This window comes from Neoarius graeffei, chromosome 3 (assembly GCF_027579695.1).
Source record: "Neoarius graeffei isolate fNeoGra1 chromosome 3, fNeoGra1.pri, whole genome shotgun sequence".
Lineage (NCBI taxonomy): Eukaryota > Metazoa > Chordata > Actinopteri > Siluriformes > Ariidae > Neoarius > Neoarius graeffei.
The window spans coordinates 63,414,209-63,439,612 of NC_083571.1; the positions used below are offsets into that span (position 1 = coordinate 63,414,209).

The 25,404-nt window shown below is 40.5% G+C and overlaps 1 protein-coding gene across 2 annotated transcripts in view; it reads left to right on the forward strand.

Annotated features, from left to right (window-relative positions):
- The window catches only part of fbxw7 (F-box and WD repeat domain containing 7), a 268,108-nt gene that overhangs the window by 80,594 nt on the left and 162,110 nt on the right, over positions 1-25,404 (forward strand). Inside the window, exon 3 of one of the 2 annotated variants that reach the window (XM_060917115.1) lies at positions 15,936-16,667. The exons of the other annotated variant lie outside the window; for it this stretch is intronic. Within the exon in view, the coding sequence (XP_060773098.1) occupies positions 16,008-16,667 (660 nt within the window). The 5' untranslated portion in view covers positions 15,936-16,007. The remainder of the gene's footprint in view (positions 1-15,935; positions 16,668-25,404) is intronic. 2 annotated transcript variants of the gene reach the window in all.

Sequence of the window (25,404 nt, forward strand, 5' to 3'; positions counted from 1 at the left end):
TATAAGAAAGAAAGACAGACTGACAGTGACATATTAGGTTGGTTACAAATTGGTTCAACTTATTCACATCTGTAAAATACAGGCCTAGGTGATATCTCTGGGAGTGGTTTTGATGTATTACATGTTGCTTTATTTTTGCATGGTGAGGTTGACATTTACATGGAATTGCCCTTACCTCAATAACTGGGGGGGGGAGACTTGTAGAAAGTGACTCTCTACACTCGTCTTGCCTTTCTCTTCTTCCTGTCTCTGATGCAGCACCCCATTCAGTACACGATGAATGAGTGTTTAACATCATGAGAAGGGTCCCGACTCTTTACTTTGACACTGATTTCCCTGTAGGATTATATTCAATAGCCGGTTTATGGTTGCCAGTGATTTGCATTCTAACTCAGTCCTGGACCCATTACAGGAGTTTTTGTCCCTTGTAAATATTTGGACCCAAATAGATGGGGAAAATAGGGCTCAGTTTAAAAAATCCTTTAAGACCTGGCAAATTGACCAGATGCGATCTTGAGATTTTTCCAGAATGGCTGCCAATCACGATGATGATGCCACAAAGTTGATAATTAGGCTCAATCCAACATCAAACCCTTGAAGTTTTGCTAATACCTTTCTGCAAACCATTCCTGCTCATATATCCTTTTGTCTTTTGTCCTCTTCGTGAAACTGTCTTATTTATTTATTTTTTTTAAACAGCAAATTAGATTTTTCTCAACACTCATACAGCCTCATGTGTTCCTCTTCTGTTACCGCCGTTTCTGTTGTCAGGATGCCAGAGGTATTTTGGAAGCTTTTGCTTTTTTTCAGTTCCTCCTGAAGATGGAGATAAATGAGCTGTCGCTGAAGTGTACGAAGCGGTAATAAGTAAAGAAATGATGCGTCTCGCTGTCTTATCTGTCTGGCCAAGTACGCCAGTTTGGCTTCACTCCCAGGTGAAAAAGTTTAAAGGCAAGGGTTTATTCTGCTTCGTGGTTTGTTTCCCTGATGTGATGTGATTGAGTTAGAAAAAGCAGTTTTCCTGCTTTGGTTTCTCCTCATGTTTGTCTCGGGTGGAGATTTGTGCTTACTGCAGGGGACAGTGGATGTGGTTTGATGGAGAGGTTAATCGGAGAGAACGTACACATTGAGTTCTGAACAGGGTCAATAATGACCTGTAAACTGCTGAAACTCTGAAAACTCTGCTGGGTGTTTCAGCATATTGTCGTTGTGGAGACTGATCCGTTTTCCCTTCTACTGTAGAAGCGAGTAGCTTACTGATGATGTAGTTGATGGCTGTAATTGTTGAATTTGATATTAATGCTACTGTTGATGTTTTATAATGTTATGCTTGTTTTTGATATATGTATTTTTGTTGATATTAAATGTTGCTAATGTTGAAGGTCATATTGTTGTTTTTGGATTTTGTACTTGAGTGTTGATGCTGCAGTTCTTGTTGTGGGTGTTTATTGTTAAGTGTTGTGAATTCTCTTTTTTTTTTTTTTTGGTGGTGGTGGTCATGCTGTTGAACATAATGTTATTGTTTTGGTGGTGTTTGGGTTTGGATGGTGCTTGGTGGTGGTGGTGTTTTGGTTAGATGGTGGTGGTGGTGTTTTGGTTAGATGGTGGTGGTGGTGTTTTGGTTAGATGGTGTTGGTGTTTTGGTTAGATGGTGGTGGTGTTTTGGTTAGATGGTGGTGGTGTTTTGGTTAGATGGTGGTAAGGAGGGTGATGTGGTATTGGTGGTGATGCTATTGATTATGGTGTTGAAGCTTTGCTGGTGTTGGTGATGGGCATGTAACAATTCACGATTGGATATTTAATTGCATTCATGATATTGCATGCATGATTCAATTTTCCCACCACATTTAAAAAAAAAAATTATTAAAAAAATTTTCAGCTTCTTTATCAACATTCCTTTTGCTAAATAAAAATAATTTTCTTAATAACCAACACTACTTATATTTGTCATGGTCGAAGTAAAATATATTATTTACTAATATTATTGATTAAAAATTACCTATTAACGAAAACATTCCTTTTATTAAAAATGAAAAAAGAACAAATAAGCCTTCTCAAACATTTTATGAACATTTGTACTGCCTCCATTTGCTTCTCTTTTGTTTATCTTTCAGCAGTTTGTAAAAAGAGAGAGCTCTCGGCTACAGCACAATCAGGTGTACGCCTTGTGTTGCGAAAACGGTCAAAATTTGATTAAGCATTTAAGAAGTAAAGTGATTATTTTTGCTGCCAAATATATTGGGAATGTGGTACTGAAAGCTTTTTTTTTTTTTTTTCTTATTCGGACCTACATTTTAAAAAACAAACAGGCAGATATATGGAGCCATGTATTGAGGGCCTACGGACACTATGTACTCATAATGAAGTTGTATTTATCAATAAGTGCCAATGATTATATACAATATTTAGTGTAAAATGACCTTTATTCATAAACTTTTAAAACAGAACATGTGAAATCAGTGCTTATAAATCCATATCAAAATGTCATTATGTATTTCTTAGGTCTAACGTAATGAAATTACGCTCATGAATGTACGTAAAATTACGTTCCCAGCCTATGATTTAGTATTAAGTAAATTTACTCAGTATTTAAATTAAAGTTCATTTTTTAAATTACACATTTCTGGATCAAGCTGAAAGGTAAAGGCATGACTTGTAGGAAGTGCTGTAGTTCTGTACGTAATAATACCCCATATGTGCACAAAATACATCACTCATACAGGAATTATTTAGTGATTAAAAAAAAACAACTTATTTGCATATCTTTATGTAGGTGGATGTGAGAGAAGGCAACTGCCATTGTAAATACAGAGTGTATGTTTACTACTGATGTTAAATCATGGGAACAAGATCAGTGAAGCTTTGGACCTACGGACACAAGTAGCCTATGTTGTTTTTACAGATTCTATAACAAAAATTTTTTTTTTTTTTATATTGACTCGGAGATTTGACAACTAGCATTGTAGGCTAAAACCAGGCAGCACTCCAGTGCTAATCATAAGCCTCAATGTTAATTTATTCTTTGTTTGCTCTCATGTTAAATAATTTTCATTAATTTGACACTCATACCATTTACTGTTCCTTCGTTGTATTTGTGCACATATAAAATTTGTTTACTTATTCTTAACAAAATTTGTACATTTAATGGGAGAAATAATAATAATAATAAGTTAAATTTATATAGCGCCTTTCAAAAAACCCAAGGACGCTTTGCAATTATAGACAAGGAAAGAAAATAAAAAATATAGTAAAAAGTCCACCAAGTAGGGGTCAGGATGTAATTCTCGTGGTGTAGCAGCCACAGTCCCACCAAAAGGCGCACGAAAACAAGTCCCACATCTCCAGCACCGCCGCCGTCAGCAACATCGCTCGAACATCACGCCATGGATCCACAAAGCGAGCAGAGAAGCTGCGCCACGCAGAGCGCTGGTGTGTCCCAAACCGCCTGCACAGCTGCCGCGACACCACCAAGCAACATCGCTTGGAACATCACGCCAAGCGTTAAAGCGCAGAGCGCTGGACAACCACGATGTAAAATGAGCAACGCGCTCACTGCAGTCCATAGCTGGGAGCGCAGGCATTGCCCACGGCGAACCAAGGCCTGGAGGGAACTGACGCCCAAAACTAGGTCTGGAGCTACACCACAACCGGCGGACAAAACACTCAAACATCAAACTACACAAACGCACAGAAAAATAAAATAAAATAAGGGCCCGTTTACACGAGGACGCTGTCGGGTAAAAACGACTAAATATTTTATCGGAAGTGCCTTTCGTCTACACGGGGACGGCGTTTCCGAGGCTGAAAAACGGAAAAAATTGAAAACGCCTTCCAGAGTGGATAAGTTAAAAACAGCCCCCGTTGCATATCCGTCTAAACTACCCAATACGCGAAACTCTGCTCGGATCTGCTCACGTCGGGTACGCGTTTACGTCATATATATTATGTCATATACTGTACATGCCAGCCCGGGAAGTAAGAAAGTAAGTAAAAAAGTAAGAGCATGTCTGATTACATCGATCCAACGGACCTTCAAGCTGCTCTGGCAGCTTTAATAAACGTCCAGGAGTCCTTCGAACATCTATACCGAATCCGCACATATACCGTTAATGAACAGAGGCGGGTATAGTATGCTCTTACTTTTTTACTTAGTTTCTTACTTACCATAGCCAGAGTAGTCAAAGTTTTCGCGGCGCAGATGTGCAGATCAGACAAGACGGAAGACGTTGCGCATGCGTGCAGACATAGCGGAGGTCTTTCACAGCACCGCCTAGCCGCCTGGCATGCACATCCAATTGAATTCCACACATTTATGCGTCACCGTATAGACGCAGATTTCCTCCTTGAAAACGGTCGTGTAGACGCGGAAAAAAGTGAGAACGAAAACGGACTTTTGCGTTTTTGTTTCAGACCGTCCCCGTGTAAAGTGGGCCTAAAAAAGCTCTGGTGAGAAGCGGCAGCCAGAACGCACACGACGTACTCTCAACCGGAAACGGAAACGACATCATATGGGTAAATCACTGCAAAATAAGAACAAGAATGCTTTGGGCCTATGGACACTACAAACAAGAATTATGTGATTTTGACTAATTTTATAACAAAAATATTTAGATAAATTGATGAGATTTGACAACTCGCATTGTAGACTAAAAACAGGCAGCACTACAGTGCTAATCATAAGACTTAAAATGTTAGTTATTCTTTGTTTGCGCTCATGTTAAATAATTTTCATTAAATTGACACTCCATACCATTACTGTCGTCCTCATTGTATAATCATTTGCTCATATATAAAATTGCTTTACTTTATTTGTAACAATTTGTGAATTTTATGGGAGAAATATGGGTAAATCACTGAATAATAGGAACAAGAATGCTTGGGGTCTATGGACACTACAAGGGGCCCACGGACACTACAAACAAGCATTCACGTTTTATCGCTGAATGTATTAATCCAATTTATGTTGAGTGCTTATGTTTGATAAAAGTATCCAACAACAAATGGCAACATACCAACAATTATCAAACATGGCATCCATTCTATGATTTAGGCCAAAAAAAATTAATACTTTTCAGGGTTTTTTCTAGAAAAATTTAGTATGAGGGCGCTCACCATGGCGAGGGAGCGAAGCGGGGGGGGGGAGATGGTGCCGGTTGTCCGTCCCTCCCCCGCCGTGCAAAGCCTTTGAAAAATGCTCCAATGGGACATTCTGAGGCTATCTGAGAGGGAAATTTTAACAAATTGTCTGTCAACATTGAAAAAGAAAGAAGTAATCATCTTCTGCCCCAGACAGTCTTCGGCTTTCTTCCGCTTCGTGCCGTGGGATGACATCTTTAAATGCCCAAGTGTCAACAAAAACAACTCGCGAACTACTTGTCAAAAGCTCCCGCGCCGGTGGGTGAAAGGTCATTCAGTCTCGAGAAATCTCGCTCTACAAGTCAGCTGACCTTGTATGTAACCCATGTCAAATCTCGCGAGAGCAGCCGCGACAAGTAAACAACTAAACAACATGGCGCCTCAGTCTGGAAAACGCCAATTCGGATTGTTTTTGCACCGTCTGGCGATGTACAGTATCTACTATGATTGGAATATTTTTGGAGCAATTATAACGTATTTGATGATCAGACACATTGTCACATAGTGTTGCTGGGATGTTTTCACGGAGTCGGTAAGGGGGCGCATGCCGAGAGTAAGAGGGCACAGCGCCCCTGTTCCCCCGTTTAGACGAAAGCCTGCTTTTGTTTAGGGTTTCATGCTGTTTTGAGTTTGGCTCGGTAGGTAGGGATTTTTTTTTTTTTTTTTTGAGAGCTGATAAAATAGAAAAAATTTTTTACCCATCGAGATTTCCCGGCAGTCAATTCATAGTATTCTGAATAAGGGGGAGCAAATTGCATACATTTCGAAGTCTTCGCTGCAACATTGTAATGGTGTAAAGAAGACACTTTTTCATAAAACTTCCAATATTTATTAAACCTGTAATGAAAACTTTCATTTATTAAAACGCCAAGAAAATCTTGTGACAAGAAAATCTTCAATAAACACTTCAACATATTCAAGTTACAAACCAACAACAGGAGCACTTAGTATATTCATAGTACATGTATTGCTGTCCCACAAATACTTCATGAAGTCAAAACTTCCAGGAAAACTTTTACTGACAGATTTCTTAACGAACTTCAACGAGAACTTCAGCATTCATTGGTAATACAGAACAAAACACTGCAAGAGAACATATGAAGTCACCCTTCTGTAATCAACAAACATCAATATTAAGCCTCGGTCACAACCGGCCGTACGTGCTCCGACGGCTGGTCTACGTGCAAAAAACGCAAGAAGCGCACGGAGGGCGCGCGTGTGACGTGCTGATTTTCGAGCCGCAGACTGGCCGCGGAGGTTCTTTGTCATGTCAAACAAACTCTACGGGCGCTTACGTTTTTTTCAGGTTGCAAGACAAACTTACAAACAACGTACGTCTTTCTCCACGAACAAAAAAAAAAACGCAGCAATTTGGGAAACGCCAAAAATCGCATGGCCGGTTGTGACCTAGACTTTACAAAATGTTTGTAAATATTAGTAAAAATTGTTTTAAATACACAAACTTGTATTCCGTGACATTCTAATTTAATATCACAGGTACCAGTGCTAAAAACCTTTTTTTTTTTTTAAAGCCTTGGAGGTTCAGGATATCTAAACAAGCAATGAACCATGTCATGAAAAGATTTAACTGAGTTTTGATGCTGTCACAGTCCTGAATTAACTCTGATAAATTGCAGATTTTTTTCTGTCCAAAAATAATATATGTTGGCATCAGTAGACCACCTTACCTGGCAACTTTTTTGCTGGGCAGAGAATAATTGGCACGATGGGCTGTAGCTTTCATCACGATATCAAATGCATTGGTTCGTGCTATCTTGTTTTGGGGGTTCAGCAGCCGCTTCAGAATCATTTTGTATACATTTCAGCTTCAAAACTTTTAGATTCTTGAAAACACCGGACACATTTTTGAGTGGCTGTCTGTACATTTGGTCAGTGTTATCCAAAGTCGTCCATGACCCTTTAGCGGATTCTGACGTCGATATCTCCAGATTTGTTGTTGACAAACATGCAAAGTCAGATTCAATATCTTCAAATGTTTTACGGGTGTCCAAAACATGAAATATGTTCAATCCTCCTCCGTGTTTGCAAGAATCTTGTAAAATATTGACAACAACATTCTCGGCGTCCATCTTCTCGCACTAGCAACAGCAACTTCCCGTCCCGTATGTAACGTGGACGCTGATTGGTTGGTACGCTGGAACAGCCTCAATATGGCGCCGGCGGATATTCCAGTCTAACTTTGGTGAAATGTTTGATAAGCATTTCGTTTTTGTCAACGTGTATGTTTTAGAAAATCTGATAAAATAGTTAGATTTGCCAGCTAATTTCAGGGTCGGTTGGGAAACCCGAAACAGAATTTTTTTTTTTTTCCCATATTTTGGCATTTAGACATGCACAGTCAACTTCATTTCAATGGGTCAGTCGGGAAACCCGAAACGAAGGTAATATTTTTTGTTTTGGCCTTAGTACCAGGCCTACGGACACTACAGATTTTTTTAGGCAAAATTACATGGGTTCAGGATCAGGTGACAAGACCTAGTACAGTCAAACCCTGGGTCACGAACGTCCCTATTCACGAACAAATCGGGCTACAAACACCATTTCCGAACAAATTTTGCTTTGATTCGCGAACGATGCTTCGATGCACAAACTGGCGGGCTTCCCCACCAAGTGAGGCATGCGGCAGCATCAGTTGTACTCAAGGTGGCGCGCTGTGAACATTGTTCGTCATTGCGTTGTGTTGATGCGATTTCCTTTTTGCTTTTTGCATTAAATTAACCCTCATTATGGCTCCCAAGAAAGTGAAAAGTGTTAGTGATGGTGCTGTTAAGAAGCCTAAATGTATTACTGTTGAAACGAAGAAGGAAATAATAGTTAAACATGAATATGGTGTTCGTGTTTCTGATCTTGCCAAGCAACTATCAACCACAAAGGTAAAGTGTACTGTACAATTGTTTTATTTTAGTATTACTGTATTTTCCTAGAATTAAGGTTATCTTTAATTCCTTTCTGTATTTTTTTTTTTCATACATAAACCCATAAAAAGTTACAAAAAAACTGTTTCTAGGGCTGGTGAATGGATTAATTGGATTTACATTAATTTCAATGGGAAAAATTAATTCGGTTCGCAAACTTTTCGGTTGGCGAATGGAGTCCAAGAACGAATCAAGTTCGTAACCCGAGATAGCGCTGTATTTTTGTAAACAATCGGATAACTACTGATTCACACACGAGTCATCATATGCTTGCTTATAAATTACATTTTGATGATGTATCTTACACTTCAGTCTTTTAGAAAGAGTAGTTTTTGTCAGGAAGTATATAATCATGCAAAATGACGCTCGACACATTTCATTTTTGAATTTTTTTATATAATACTGTGACACATTTACTCAATGAACATGAAGAAAATAAAGTGATAAAAGAAAAAAATGGATTTTACTAATATTTGCAGTTCATTTAAAAATTTTTTTTACATTTAAAATATCAATAAATAGAAAATGCAACATCATTATCAAATTTATGATAAATTTGGATCACATAATTAGTCATAACTTTGGACTCGATTGATCGAGTTCCACAATTTTTTCAGGGATTTTAGATCCAACATACACTACCGTTCAAAAGTTTGGGGTCACTTTGAAATGTCCTAATTTTTGAAAGAAAAGCACTGTTCTTTTCAATGCAGATCACTTTTTAAAGGGCTGATGACACGAACATGACTCGTGAGCAATTCCAGCGTTATGGACGTGACACTTGAACTCAAAATGGCAACAAATGACCCAGTGCATGTTTTATTGTCTCCCAGTATTTAAACAGGTGTTGCATATTTTAAGGCTGTACCATACTGGAGAAGTGATAGAACAAGAACAATTCCCATAGTACATCTAGGGCATGCCAGAAAATGCCAATAAAAGATGCGTTATGGATGTGACAGAAAAAGTATCACTTTTCTTGGGTGACTGTACATTTTTATCAAACTCTGTGAAATTGTAAACCTAATGTCGAAATGGAGATATCCGTTTGATAGAGGGGTCCAAGGTGAATATTAAAAAATCTTTGTTTAAAATATTTTGTATTTCATGCAGAGTTTCGGAAGGAAAAGTCAGCGTTATGGATGTGACGAAATTCCGTTATGGATGTGACGCGTCTGAAATAGACATGGCATATGTTTAGAAAATCAGCAATTTAACCACCATAACCCTTTGAAAAACTCTCTAAATATCAGCTAAAACTATCAAAGTTCTTAAATAATATTTAGGATGGCTATTGTTTTGCTGTTTTGTGGATTTTAGCATACATTTCTGTGGCTTGTGGCAATAATATAGAATTGTACATCAAAGTTGATTTTAGCTTGGGTTTTACATTATAAGAAAGAAAGACTGACAGTGACATATTAGGTTGGTTACAAATTGGTTCAACTTATTCACATCTGTAAAATACAGGCCTAGGTGATATCTCTGGGAGTGGGTTTGATGTATTACATGTTGCTTTATTTTTGCATGGTGAGGTTGACATTTACATGGAATTGCCCTCTATGCAATTTCTTAAATAGACTATACAACATGGCAAACATGTTAGATTTCTGTTATAATTACGTGAAAAGAAGCTGTTGTTACGCGAATATCCAACTTTTAATTGCACAGCGCAAGAAAACCGGGTCCGTGGCTCGCGGCCATGCTGTGACATCAGCAGAAGAACACGCTGCGGTTCACTGGCTGCTCTACTCAATGGAAATAGCGCATGAAAACGCCGGTGAACTCTAGTGCTAGCTCTTCCTCTGAACAAAAGAACAACCAAATACTGGTACTTTAAGCAGTGATCATGATGGCATGATTTTATCTGATTTTAAATAAATGAGATTGATTATAATGTGAATGTTCACAACTAGTACATACAAACTCTGCAGCTTCTGATTCAGCAGCTGCGTCATACTCCGCAAGAACCTACAATATAAATGGAAATGCAATACACTAAGCTCAAATGACTTTTGGAAAGTATAATTTCTAAATTTTTTCTACATATTCTTGAAGTCGGTCATCGGGGTACTTGCTACCGTTCCCTAACAACGCATGGCAAAGGGTAAAGTGTAGTGTTGCTACGAGTACTTGCTAAAGCCTCCGGTGGAAGATCCTCGATGTGCTGATAAGACATACAGTACAGTTCTATATAACACACAAGTGTCACGATAATCACAAAACAGATGCAAATTGTTAAAATACCTAATTTTTAAGCAATCATGTGTTGATCTCTTCCGAATAGAATCTATGATAGCCTACCCTCTTTACCCTTTGCCTCTCATTGCTAGGCGGCAGTTACATGAAAGCCGCAAGCTTTCACAAGCAAATACATGACTGATATCACGCCGACTTTATGATTACATTTATGATTATCATGAATGTGTACTCTGAGTGCTCTGGAGCGAGTGACTTCCAAGATGGCCGCGCAGACCGCAGTGTTACTATTTTTAGCATTATGTCGGAGTACTCTATAGCTCTACGTACCTTTATCTTATGTCGTTTCTCAACACGTTCTGACAGTTGGACTGTCTTTGGAGGACTCGCATAGCTACTAGTAGACCCCCTCCGGAATACTGTAGGCACTGCTGATGGTAGTAACGCACGTTTGTGCTGAACTGCACACCCAAGAGATTCCTTTAAGCTGGGAAGGGTGTCAAAACAATCCAAATCGAAGTGTTCAGAGCACAGGACGGATGTTGGTGAGAGCTCCCACTTGTCACGAGTGCGCCTGACTTGCTTCGCCCACTTCGCATGCAGCTCGGGATCTCTGGGAAACTTGAATAAACTTACCCCATCCTTGTAGGTTTTGGAGCAAAAGCCGGCAACACAACGCGAAGGCATAATAACTCTCTCTCTCTCTCTCTCTCTCTCTCTATATATATATATATATATATATATATATATATATATATATATATATATATATATATATATATATATATATATAAAATAAAAAAAAATAAAATATACAGGGTGTCTCAAAAAAATGTACTCACACTTTAACTGTCCCTAACATGCTGCCTTTTTTGTGTTGCAGGTGTAATTAATTAATCACAGCATGGACTTCTTTTTGTGGGGATATCTCAAAGACAAAGTTTATCGCACCAAACCAAAAACAATTGACGCATTGAAATTGGAAATTGAAAGACAATGTCGCGATATTCCTAATGACCTGTTTCGTGACGTTTGCGAATCCCTTGGTGCGCGTTATCAACGTTGTCTGGACAATAATGGTCATCAATTTGAACATTGGCGAACATGATTCTTCAATTACATTTGTCTTCTGTATTCGAAGCTATTCCATTTCACTCTGTTCATAAATAAAGGTTTTCTCGTCATTCAAAGTGAGTACATTTTTTTTGAGACACCCTGTGTGTGTGTGTGTGTGTATGTATGTATATATATATATATATATATATATATATATATATATATATATATATATATATGTATGTATGTATGTGTATGTGTGTGTATGATATTTTTTTTTTCTGAGATGTAATAACATATTTATATGCCAAAGTCAAGCTTATGAGTTCCAAAATGATGTCTGTTACATTACTTCTGTTACGATTGTCCATCTCGCGTCTGTTACAAATTAATTACAATCTAGCTATATACCATGTTAATCTTATTGAAAGAATGTGTATGTTTATTCTACTACACACGTTTATTAATTATATTTGCTAAAACATCACCTTCCTATGTTTCAAAAAGTAATTCTACATTGTTAAAATTGAGAATCTATATGTCCACAACACTTCTGTTACGTTCTGACTTTGGCATATAAATATGTTTTTATTACATCTCAGAAAATTAAAGTTATCTTTTAACATATCATTCATTAAAGATTACATGTTTTGTGACCTGATGGTAAAAAAAGAAATGGTTTTAGGCGAATTTTTAAAAATAAGTTCATGTCCCCATTTCAGTACCCATAAGCGTGGAATCACTCATATATATATATATATATATATATATATATATATATATATATATATATATATATATATATATATATAAAATGTATAATGTATAATACTAATAATGACAAACTGAACACCTGTCGCATCAACAACAAAGTGGTAAGTTAGGAGGAAGATTCTTTCGCTGACGTCATATAGCCCCTCCTCCTCTTTCGTCTCCTGGGTGCTGCAGCCCCGTCAAATTTGCCCAAATAGCCGCGTTTTTTATCATAACTTGTAAAATAGGCGCCTTCGTGAATTAATATATGGATCATCTGAATTTACTTTTTATGTTATAAAACATCGCCAAAGATGTCAAAAATGTGTCATCAGACCTTTAAACTAATCAGAAATGCACTCTATACATTGCTAATGTGGTAAATGACTATTCTAGCTGCAAATGTGTGGTTTTTGGTGCAATATCTCCATAGGTGTATAGAGGCCCATTTCCAGCAACTCTCACTCCAGTGTTCTAATGGTACAATGTGTTTGCTCATTGCCTCAGAAGGCTAATGGATGATTAGAAAACCCTTGTACAATCATGTTAGCACAGCTGAAAACAGTCGAGCTCTTTAGAGAAGCTATAAAACTGACCTTCCTTTGAGCAGATTGAGTTTCTGGAGCATCACATTTGTGGGGTCGATTAAATGCTCAAAATGGCCAGAAAAATGTCTCGACTATATTTTCTATTCATTTTACAACTTATGGTGGTAAATAAAAGTGCGACTTTTCATGGAAAACACAAAATTGTCTGGGTGACCCCAAACTTTTGAATGGTAGTGTAGTTACATAATTTCCATTACTCTTCATGATAGGCAAGCAAACTCCTATGATGTAGGATACAGATACTCAATACTAACAGGAATTGGTACGCCTGGTTGTGCTGTAGCCATCTGATTTCTCATTAAATCTATTTGTACACAATCACACAACAGCTCTTTCCATTTTGGATTAATTTTGTGTGTTTTCACAGCATTAGTGCCGTGTTACCTCTACCTATGATGAAGTCACATACATTCCTGCTATTGTACGTTATTGTGCCCTCTGCTGTCTAAACAATGCAATTACAGTGAGGAAAAACTATAAAATTATCTCATCTCATCTCATTATCTGTAGCCGCTTTATCCTTCTACAGGGTCGCAGGCAAGCTGGAGCCTATCCCAGCTGACTACGGGCGAAAGGCGGGGTACATCCTGGACAAGTCGCCAGGTCATCACAGGGCTGACACATAGACACAGACAACCATTCACACTCACATTCACCCCTACGGTCAATTTAGAGCCACCAGTTAACCTAACCTGCATGTCTTTGGACTGTGGGGGAAACTGGAGCACCTGGAGGAAACCCACGCGGACACGGGGAGAACATGCAAACTCCACACAGAAAGGCCCTCGCCGGCCCCAGGGCTCGAACCCAGGACCTTCTTGCTGTGAGGCGACAGCGCTAACCACTACACCACCGTGCCGCCTATAAAATTATGTAGCCTGATAATAATCATGGGGCATTTTATTTATTTATTTATTTATTTATCCTCTGACGTATGTGACGTGACAGAAACTGCTTGAGTAACAGGAAGAAGATAAATACCTCCAGGGCTGCTCTTTGCTCCGTTTTCAATGAGAACTTCCCGTTGAATGCTTTCAATACAGCATCTACCGCTGTGTCAAAGGCTTGCCGCTGCTCCATGTTCGTAATGTTTCTAGTGAATGAAGCGCTTCCGGCATAGATTCTGTAAACAATCTATGGCTTCCGGTCGCAGTTCTACTACGTCACTGCCTTGAACACGCCTCTACCCAGGGCCGTTGGAGATGCTCAAAGTTGACTGGCTCCCGATTTTTCGGGAGCTTGGAAGAGCTGGAGATAGCTTGCCTTGCCAGACTAAGCTTGCAACAGGCCCCCGTGTTGCATCACACTTAGGATGGGCGGGCCCAGGCTATGTTTTCACAGCATTAGTGCCGTGTTACCTCTACCTACGATGAAGTCACATACATTCCTGCTATTGTACGTTATTGTGCCCTCTGCTGTCTAAACAATGCAATTACAGTGAGGAAAAACTATAAAATTATGTAGCCTGATAATAATCATGGGGCATTTTTTAAAAAAATTTGATTCGTCTTAAATTTGTACTGCGATTTATCGTCACATCAGTACATGCCAAGGTGGTGATGTTGGTGTTGAAGTGGTGATGTGAGGTCATTGGTGTTTTTATTTATTTATTTGTTTGTTGTTGTTGACCAGGCCGGCCAGTTAAGCACGTCATCCCTGTTGGACCGAGTTGAAAAACAGAGAAGCGATGAGTCAGGAATGATTTTAGTTTCACTTTTGGACACAAACTGAATATTTATCACCACAAGATGTTTGGAGCAAGCAGACTCAGTGCTGCAGTGTGCAGATGGAGACGCACCAACGCCGGTGTAACACTGAGGCTCGGTTCTCTCTGCTCTGTGCAAAGGATGTGGAGTTTTGAACCCCAGGTGTTGTGCTCTAACCCCCTCTGCTGGCTAATAGAGGAAAAACAGTTCACTGGTCATCCCTTCTTGACACTATTTGATATTTCTGTATATTGTAGATATTTTGCTTATTATTTCTGAGGCCGGGCATTTATTTATTTGCTTTGCTTTTAATGGCTCGATTTTTTTCAGATTTATTGTTGATCATTGCAGAAATGATTTGGGGTTGTAAAGTAAATTGCTGTTGCTATGGTTACCGCAGTCCCATCGTGAGTATGATCGGCTCACACCGAGTGTATTGATATAAAATTTTAATCTGACTGAAGTTTTGTTTCGAAAAGAAATGTTTTCCAGGATGTTTGGGAATTTCACTCAAACATTTTACGTTTAATGAAGTCACGGATGATCTGAATTTTATTCCATGTTAAAGCATATTTTATTTACCATCTTGAAGTGACAGACAGCAAGAGACGTGTCCCCCCCCCCCCCCCCCCCCCCCCTCCTCTCTCTGATGTGGTTATTTGTGTTGTGTAGCTCGGTGTGATGGAGTGTATAATCTGAGACACTCATATCGTGTCTTCTCACTGCATTAATGCTGATGTGCATTGTTTTCTTCGGAAACATGAATAAAACATGAGTTTATTCCCACTTTCTACACACACACTCATGCGCGCACACTCTCAGGGGAACGGAGACTGAAAACTCTAATAACCACACACCTTTTTTTTTTCTCTCTTTCCCTTACCCCCACCTTATTTTTATTCCTTCGTTCCTGTGTCTTCTCGACTCGCGTGTCCTCCCCCCCATTTCCTGTCATCGTTCTTTTATACTCTACCTTATGTCCTCATGTGTTGCATCTTTTTTGTTTTTCTTTTCCATCCCTCCTGTTTGGCTTTCTTGTGTTCTTTGCTTGTTCCCCCCCCCTTTTTTCACACCTTCATCCTCACTTTTTGCCCTTCTTTTACTCTTCTTTATCTTGTCTCTTTCACACGCCAATCTATCTTTGCTCTTCATACTTCTTTTTCCATCCCTACTTCATGACTTCTTTTTTCTTCCTTCCATCCCTCATTATTCTTTTCTTTTTCATGGTCTCACTTCTGTTCTGCTTTCCTTCTCATTGTCTTTCTCCAATCCCCCCCTTTTTCTTGACCTTTTCTGTTTTTGGCTTTCACTCTGTCCCTTCTTTTACTTTCCATCCCTCCTTTTTGACCCTTCCTTACCCTGTTGTTTCATCCCCTCCCCTTTTTTAACCTGTCATTCTACCCTTCTTTTACTTTTTGATGATTTCTTCTTTTTTTTTTAATGTCTGTGGCTTCTCATTCTTCCTTTGCCTTTCTGTTCCCTTCTACACTGGGCACCTGCTCATCTCTTTCCCCTCCTCTTCCCTCCTTTCCTTCCTCCAGAATGCCGGGAAGTCGTTGTCCTCCTCAGGCAGCCTAGTGACGGTTCAAAAAGTAGCAAGCTGGCTTTTGGAAATGAACCAGGACCTGCTGGTTCCCGAACCTGCGCCGGAGCCAGAACCTGAACCCGGACACATGAACCGCGAGCGAGAACCTCCGCACCGGAGAAGAGAGCGAGGAGAGGAGGATGAGGACGAGGACGACGAAGAGGAGGAGCGAGAGCGAGCCGCAGAGGCGGAAGAAGTGGAAGAGGAGCCCTGGCCTTCGGGGAGGGAGTCGGTGAGCCGGAATGAGGGAGCAGAAGAAGGCAGGAGAGAGGAAGTGAACGGAGGAGAGAAAGCTGTCCAGTGGTTGTGGGAGCAGGAGCAGAGGAGGCGGCGGCGGAGACGGAGGAACGATGACGAGGAAGAGGAGGAGAACAACAATCACCACCATGGTGATGGAGGAGGAGATGGAGGAGGAGGACGGGTACGGACAGGACTGCGCTCCGAGGAAGACGAGGAGGATGGAGAGAGAGAGGAGGAGGAAGAGATGGACCAGGAGAGCGATGAGTTTGAAGCGTCGGAGGACAGCGCGAGGGAGGAGGACGAGGAAGCGGAGGAGGACGAGGAAGCAGAGACGGGACTTCACTCTTCTTCAGTCAAGACTGTAGCGTCCGATCCGAACGATAACGCCGATGTCCAGTCAGGACGACAGAACCAAAGCTCATCTTCATCTCCGCACACACATCCTCAGGTGAGTGACTGCTCATGCAACGCTAAGTAGTCATACTATCGGGGTGGGGTGTTTGTGTGCGGGTTTTTTTTTTAAAGGACGAGCATGTTTGTGACATCAGATTTGCGCTGTATAACTTTTTATGGCTGTAATTGTCTTTTATTTGCATTTACAATTTTCACCCATCGCTATGGCGATACACCTGAAAAACATTCACCGAAGGTGAAAGGACGTGACTACAATGACGCTTACTTTCTCTTCATGCTCTTGGTGACTCATTTAGGTGAACTTTGACCTATGAGATTGCACTTTGGTCTGATGAGCCACCAGAACACAAGTGGGTGGGACTGAGAGCTCCATTTTGGTCGCAAAATGGAGGAGCTGCATTACAAGTATTATCACGTAATTAGTGCTCACATTGTCCTTTTAGCTTTCCTGGGCTATAAAAACAAAATGACTGCCCCTCATCCAGGAGGAGTTTGTCACTTGTTTCTGTTTCGTCTGTAATGCTGAAAAGGAAAGTAACGTGCAGCTCACACGACTTCCTCTGTGTCATAAATGTTCAATCATTGAAGAAGTTCCCAGTCCTCATTGAAAATCCAGTCAACAAAACGTATGAAAGATTTAACGGCGGACTTCAAGGTGCTGTAAATTGTTTGGATCCTTCAGCTTCCCCCTGAACCTGGTGTAGAGTTTGGTCTGAAATTTCAATGTCTGATTTGTTGAGTTTGTCTCCCTCTGGTGGACACACTTTGTATTAACGGATTAAATTGACCCTAAATGTGGTGATCAGCTGAGCTGTGTTTAGTGTTTGAAGCTTGTTTTGAAGTTTTCTACCTGAACTACAAAGCTAATTTAGGCAATAAGTTTATTTATTTACGTAATTACCTATTCATTGCATTTCATTGCAGTTTTTGCTTTCCCCTCAGCCTGCAACCTGACACGACTAAATTTACTCCAGCAGTATGTTGAAGTTTTATTATAGTCACTCATTTAGATTTTATCTTAAATTAACGGATCAGTTTATTAAAATTTTTTTAAATACAGAATTTTATGTATCACATTTTAAATTATTTTATTAGTATTTTTATTCATTTATTTTTGCTTGCTGTGCAGTCTGATTGAGGTTCTACTAAATTTACTCCAGCATGTTGTTGGAAGTCTTACTTTATTCTCACGCACACACACACACACACACACACACACACAGTGGCAGTCAAAAGTTTGGGCACACCCTCTATCTGATTCAGTGTTTATTTTTTGGTTTTATTAATTAAGTCACTTCATGTCTTAAGTAATGATGGATGTGGTTTCTCTTTACTTAGTTGTTCGGTTCTTGACATAATACAGATTGCTACAGTTGTGGTGTTGAATAGAGCTGTTTACTGTATTTTTATTATTTACTGTTTGATCTCAAACACATTAAGAAGGCAGGAAACTCATCCACTAATTAACTTCTGACGAGACACTCCTGTTAATTGAAAAGCGTTCCAGATGGCTACCTCATGAAGCTGGTTAAGAGAATGCCAATAGTGTACAAAGCGTCATCAAGGGAAACGCTGGATACGCTGAAGAATCTAAAATATCAGGCATATTTTTAACACTTCTTTTTTTTAAAAAAAAAATACATAATTCCATACATTTTCCAGATGTTATTTAACAGGTTTTGTCTTCAGTATTGTTTTTTACAAGGTAGCAAATGGTCACAATACAGGAAAACCTATGAATGGTTCAAGTAGGGTGTACAAACTCCCCCCCCAAATTTGCCTCTGATGCCGAGTCACCACTCGCTCAGCGATCTGATACGGCCTGACGAACAAATGGCAAAAAAAAAAAAAGCACAAAAAAACTGTGGTGAGAGAGAGAGAGAGAGAGAGAGAGAGATTAACTCCTGGTCTTCTTTCTAAAGCCCAAGGACACGAGTATTACTGAAACCCAGTCATTATATTAGTCATTGGTGAACTCCATCTCTGCAACAGCACTTCCTTATTTTATTGTCGTCATAGAAACGGTTGCTATGCAACTCCCCTTCTTTCATTGCCATGGGGATTCAGCAGAGAGCAAATAAGCAGGAGGATGCAGGTGAATCATGGTTTCTCACATTCCGGTTGCGTTGGAATAGTTCTCATTATGTTTCGGAGACTTTGTGACCTTGAGTTACATTTTGTTCTCAGTTATAACTGGAAAGGCTTTTTTTTTTTTTAATATAAAGTGGTGGTTTTGATTATCAAAATGTGCTCCTGTTTATTTCAGCATTTTTGAAAAATTAGAGGGGGAAAATGACAGGATCGGTGATGTCCCAAACCATGTATCTCTCTCACACACACACACACACGTATACTATCTGTATCTTCAGGATTTTGGGAGAGGAAAAGAAGAGAATTGTTCACATCCCAAATCACTTATTTATACACCAGTGTGTAGTGTGGAAAGAAAAGAACAGGATTGGTTGTGTCCCAAACCACATCACGTGTATAGAAGTGTCTAATGCCCACAGTATGCCATCTTGAGGTTGTTCGTAGAGGAAAGGAACAGGATTGTTGTCAATATCCAAATGTATAATATCTGTTATGGGAAAGGAACAGGATCGGATATCACGTATATAGAAGTGTCTCAAGTCCATGGACTTGCAAGATTTTAAATGCACACTTGGAAGCCATAAAGGGTGTGCCATCAGAGCTGGAGTGCTCCCCCCCCCCCCATTTGGGATGCAGCCCTGCTCTGTTTCCATGCAGTTCTGCTCTGAGACACTAGAGTGCAGAAGTGATCCAGTTTGTAACTGTTGGCATCAAACATCAAAGCCAGAAAACCTCAGTGCATGAGCATGTGGATGGCTTGCATCCATGGCATTTTGTACGTGAGGGGTGTGTGTGAGAGAGAGACCACATGTGTATCCCCATGTAAAACAACTGGCCTGAGATCAGCCATATTTCTGTGTTTCAACCTGGACCTGTCAGGTGCAGCTGTGCCACAGCGGTCTGAGGATTATTCATTAATCAGCCGTTTGCCATCTGTGCTGTAACGTGCGCGCATGCGCGCGCACACACCCCAAAAAAAACGGTCTTTGACCTGCATTCCATCATATCTGAATCAAAAGTGTTTTGAGGGGAAACAAAAGAGCTGATCTGAGGTCAGTGTACAAGTATGACGTGTGTGTGTGTGTGTGTGTGAGAGAGAGCGAGCGAGCGACCATGCTCAGATTCGCACATGCTTTAAAAATGTCCTTGGGCTTTAACAGCTAGCAACAAGCACCACAGAAACACACACACACACACACACACACATATATATATATATACATACACACTTTTTGTGTTTATTTAGAGGTGTGTTTGTTGATCAGTTATATGATATCCATATGTACATATAAACCGCCCCATGGTATCCATCTGAGCCTGTGTTTTTTTTTTTTTTTTCTCTCCTCCCCTTTCTCTGTATGTACAGTTGTGGTCAGAAGTTTACATACAGTGACATGAATGTCATGGCAATATTTGGGCTTTCAGTAATTTCTTTGAACTGCTCTTTTTCTGTGGCAGAATGTACAGCATACATCTTTAATAAAAAAAACAACACTGGAATTTGGTGCATAAGTTTTAATTTTCTTTGGGTTTTCTGAAATCAACACAGGGTCAAAAATATCCATACAGCACACCTAATATTTGGGTAAAATGTCTCTTCGCAAGATTCACCTTGACCAAACATTTTTGTTTACCATGAACAAGCTTCTGGCAGAATTCTGGTTGGATATTTCACGACTCTTCATGGGAGAATTGGTAGAGTTCAACTTAAATTCCTCCCCACCCGCCCCCAGCGTAGACTTGACTTATAAGCACTGTCCATATACTTTTCAATAAGGTTGAAGTCAGGACTTGTTATTTTAAGCTTAATGTTAGCCTGCTTTATCCTCCACAACCAGCTCTGATGCGTGTTTGGGTTCATTGTCCTGTTGTAACTCCCAAGTCGTGTTCAAGTTTGACGGTTTATGCTGAAGAATTCTGAGGTAGTCCTCCTTCATTATTCCATGCACTTTGTGCAATGAACCAGTTCCACTGGCAGCAAAACAGCCCCAGAGCAGTATGATCCTACCACCACCAGCTGGTACAGTGTCCCTCTGTACATGGTGGTCATTGTGGCAAAACAACTCAATCTTGGTCTCATCTGACCATACAGCTATCCTCCAGAAGGCTTTTTCTTTGTCTGTGTGGTCCGCTTCAAACTTTAGTTTAACACTTGAAGACGTCAGTTTTGGAGCAGGGTGTTATTTCTTGGATAGCAGCCTCTTTGTCCATGCTGATGTAAAACTCACTGAACTGTATACAGTGATCCATCAGCTTCCAGTTCATGGCAGAGCTGTGCCATGGTGGTTCCCAGGTTGTTCCTCACCACCAGTTGTGTATATCTGCGATCTTCTTTCTCAGATCTGCACTGAGCTCCTTGGACTTTCCCATTTTACTGTGTGTTGGTCAATCCAATGAGTACTGTAAACAAACCCTTTTTATGAAGGTACAGAGAAGCTCCCAGCTGTACTCCATCATGATCACTAACAGGAAGTTAAGAGACCTCGGCCTTGGCAAGATAAGAGGCATTTTGTAAGTTTCAGCACCTCTGAATTAATAATCGGAGCATATGTATAATTTTGATCCTGTGTGGATTTCAGAAAACCCAAAGAAAATTAAAACTTGTGCACCAAATTCTAGTTTTTTTTTTATTAAAGATGTATGCTGTACATTCTGCCACAGAAAAAGAGCAGTTCAAAGAAATTACTGAAAGCCCAAATATTGCCATGACATTCATGTCACTGTATGTAAACTTCTGACCACAACTGTTTTTTTCAGAGATGTGATGAGTGTCTTTAATTAATTTCATTCTGAAGGACGACTTGGATGTCACATTTCCACGCCGTGCGGAAACGCACTCGAAGCTCTTTGTGCATTCATGTAAAGATTTCTCTCTGAAGCAGCTTGTGTATAAATCATTCATATTCACCTGAAATTTTAAACACTCATTTTCCTCCCACAGCAGTCCGCAAGGACGTAGCTGTGCGTGTGTGTGTGTGTGTGTGTGCATACACTGGTGTAATATCCTGGAGGTAGGGAACGACTCAGCACGCACATGTCCCAGTAACTCACACTGTGTGTGTGTGTGTGTGTGTGTGTGTGTGTTCCCGTGACCATCCTCAGAAGTGAGATTTAAAATCGCTACATTCCCCAACACTTGCATGTCTAATGGAGCTCTGTAATGATAGCATGCAGTCTGGCCTTGAAACACATTTCAGTACATTTAGATTTAATTTCATAGTTTTCCCTTCCAGACGTTGAGAGAGGAATCGTGCACAGGCTAAAACACTCGCATTATAAGGAGGTCCAGATGAAATGATGACTTGCATTTTAGTAAACTGATAAACAGATAAAATATAACACGGATATAATTCTGACTAGCCTTTTATTAAACTGGCTAAAACACTAGCACAATACTAAACCGACAAAACAGTGAGCACTTTAGTAAACTAGCAGAACAAAGCTAACTAGCATTATAGCAAACAGGTAAAAATAAGTAGCATTTTCGAAAACTGATAATTCAAAAAGGTAAAATGTAACACGCACAATTGTGACGATCCTTTTAGTAAACTAGTCAAAACACTAAGTAGCACAATACTACTAATCAAACAAAAGGGTGATTAGCAAAACGAACAAAAAAGCAAACTCGCATTATCGCAAATGGATAAAAATCTCATCTCATTATCTGTAGCCGCTTTATCCTGTTCTACAGGGTCGCAGGCGAGCTGGAGCCTATCCCAGCTGACTACGGGCGAAAGGCGGGGTACACCCTGGACAAGTCGCCAGGTCATCACAGGGCTGACACATAGACACAGACAACCATTCACACTCACATTCACACCTACGCTCAATTTAGAGTCACCAGTTAACCTAACCTGCATGTCTTTGGACTGTGGGGGAAACCGGAGCACCCGGAGGAAACCCACGCGGACACGGGGAGAACATGCAAACTCCGCACAGAAAGGCCCTCGCCGGCCACGGGGCTCGAACCCGGACCTTCTTGCTGTGAGGTGACAGCGCTAACCACTACACCACCGTGCCGCCCATGGATAAAAATGATTAGCATTTTAGTAAACTGACCAAAATACTAGCGCGCGCACAATACTAAAGACAAAACCATGATTAGCAACAATAAAAAGCTAACTAGCATCACACAGATAAAACAATGACTTGCATTTTAGGAAACTGATCAAATTCAAACAGACAAAATATAAGATGTATAGTCCTGACTAGCCGTCTATGAAACTAGCCAAAACGGTGATATGCACTTTTAGTAAATTAGTTTAAAAAATAAAAAATAAAAGGCAAACTCGCATTAGAACAAACCAATTTAACAAAAAAAAAAAGACGACTAGCATTTGAGTAAACTGGCGAAAATACTAGCGCCCTGTACTAAACAGTTAAAACAATGAGTAAGCTCACAAGAAAAGCTAACTAGCGTTGGGGGTCATCCATAATTTTCATCATTATCATGAGTCTAGGCAGCACGGTGGTGTAGTGGTTAGCGCTGTCGCCTCACAGCAAGAAGGTCCTGGGTTCGAGCCCCGTGGCCGGTGAGGGCCTTTCTGTGCGGAGTTTGCATGTTCTCCCCGTGTCCGCGTGGGTTTCCTCCGGGTGCTCCGGTTTCCCCCACAGTCCAAAGACATGCAGGTTAGGTTAACTGGTGACTCTAAATTGACCGTAGGGGTGAATGTGAGTGTGAATGGTTGTCTGTGTCTATGTGTCAGCCCTGTGATGACCTGGCGACTTGTCCAGGGTGTACCCTGCCTTTCGCCCATAGTCAGCTGGGATAGGCTCCAGCTTGCCTGCGACCCTGTAGAACAGGATAAAGCAGCTACAGATAATGAGATGAGATCATGAGTCTACAAAGAGTAGACTTTTGAGCAACCCCCCTCCCCTCCCCCAAAAGTGTACATTTTTTTAGCGGACAAAAAAATGATGGATCTACGTGGAATAGGAATTCAAAATAAAACCATGTCTTGTATTACTTTTTATTAAGATCGGATGACAGGGCAATACAAAGATTCACAAGAGAAGAAAAGAAGACACAAGACGGGTCCAGAAGTTTTCATAGAAGGCAGGCGATTCATTTTTGAAAATTAGGAACTGTCTTTTTAAGGGGAGCCGTTGCCTTTTGGCTTTGAAACGTTCGTTTTTGATTCTTTCCAAGCAGCCTGTCCTGCCCTAACTGCCTCCTGCCGCTTCTCAGATGAATGCAGGAAACAGTAAATGTTTAAAAACTGCTCGTACTCGTTTAAAGGAGTCTTGTGAAAAGCGGTATTTCTGCTATTCACAAATTTGTAAATGCGGTCAAAATCTGGGTCAGCCGTTGTTGTATTGGAAGAAAGAAAGCGTGTAGAGCTAGCTGGCAACACCGATGTGGCGCGAAATTTTTAACATGGCGGCCGCCGAGTCGCACATTGACGGATCATCATTTTTTTCATTTTTAAAAAGTGTAAGCCTGGTCATTAACCCCCTCCCCCTGCGTACGGTTTGTACGCTCGTGATGATGAAAATTATGGATGACCTCTTATAGCAAACGGATTAAAAATGATGACTTGCATTTTAGTAAACTGATAGTCTGGCTAACGTGACTTCAAAGCTCTGCGAGCATTGGTCTGGCAAAGATATTAAGCCCAACCGTTTCCCAAAGGCGTGGTTGACCCGCCTCCCTGAAATGCCTCAGTTTGCTATTGGTCAAAGCCAGAAAAGGCTGTGACGAAGCTTAAACCAATCACATCACTCTTTCCTCTGACGTATGTGATGCGACGGAAACTGCTTGAGTAACAGGAAGAAGATAAATACCTCCAGGGCTGCTCTTTGCTCCGTTTTCAATGAGAACTTCCCGTTGAATGCTTTCAATACAGCATCTACCGCTGTGTCAAAGGCTTGCCGCTGCTCCATGTTCGTAATGTTTCTAGTGAATGACGCGCTTCCGGCATAGATTCTGTAAACAATCTATGGCTTCCGGTCGCAGTTCTACTACGTCAGTGCCTTGAACACGCCTCTACCCAGGGCCGTTGGAGATGCTCAAAGTTGATTGGCTCCCGATTTTTCGGGAGCTTGGAAGAGCTGGAGATAGCTTGCCTGGCCAGACTAAGCTCGCAACAGGCCCTCGTGTTGCGTCACGCTTAGGATGGGTGGGCCCAGGCTAGTAAACTGATATAATTCAAACGGGTAATTATATCGGTTATATTTTCTGACTTGCATTTTAAGCCTAGGTCACAACCGGACATACGATTTTTTTTTTTTTTTGCCGTGCGATTTTTGACGTTTCCCAAATCGCTGCGTTTTTTTTGTTCGTGGAGAAAGACGCACGTTGGCCGTAAGTTTGTCTTGCAACCTGAAAAAAACATAAGCGTCTGTAGAGTTTGTTTGACATGACGAACCTCTGCGGCCGGTCTACGGCTCGAAAATCAGCACGTCACACGCGCGCCCTCCGTGCGTTTCTTGCGTTTTTTGCATGTAGACCGGCTGTAGGAGCACGTACGGCCGGTTGTGACTGAGGCATTAGTAAACTGACCAAAAACACTCACTAGCACAATACTCCTCAACAGACAGTGATTAACACTTGAGTAAACTGGGGGGGCTAACTAGCATTATAGCAAGTGGATAAAAATGACCTCTACTGTTTTTGTAAATATGCAAGATTGTCCTGTATAGGAAATGAGATTAGTATTGGCAGGGACCCTGGTGTCCTG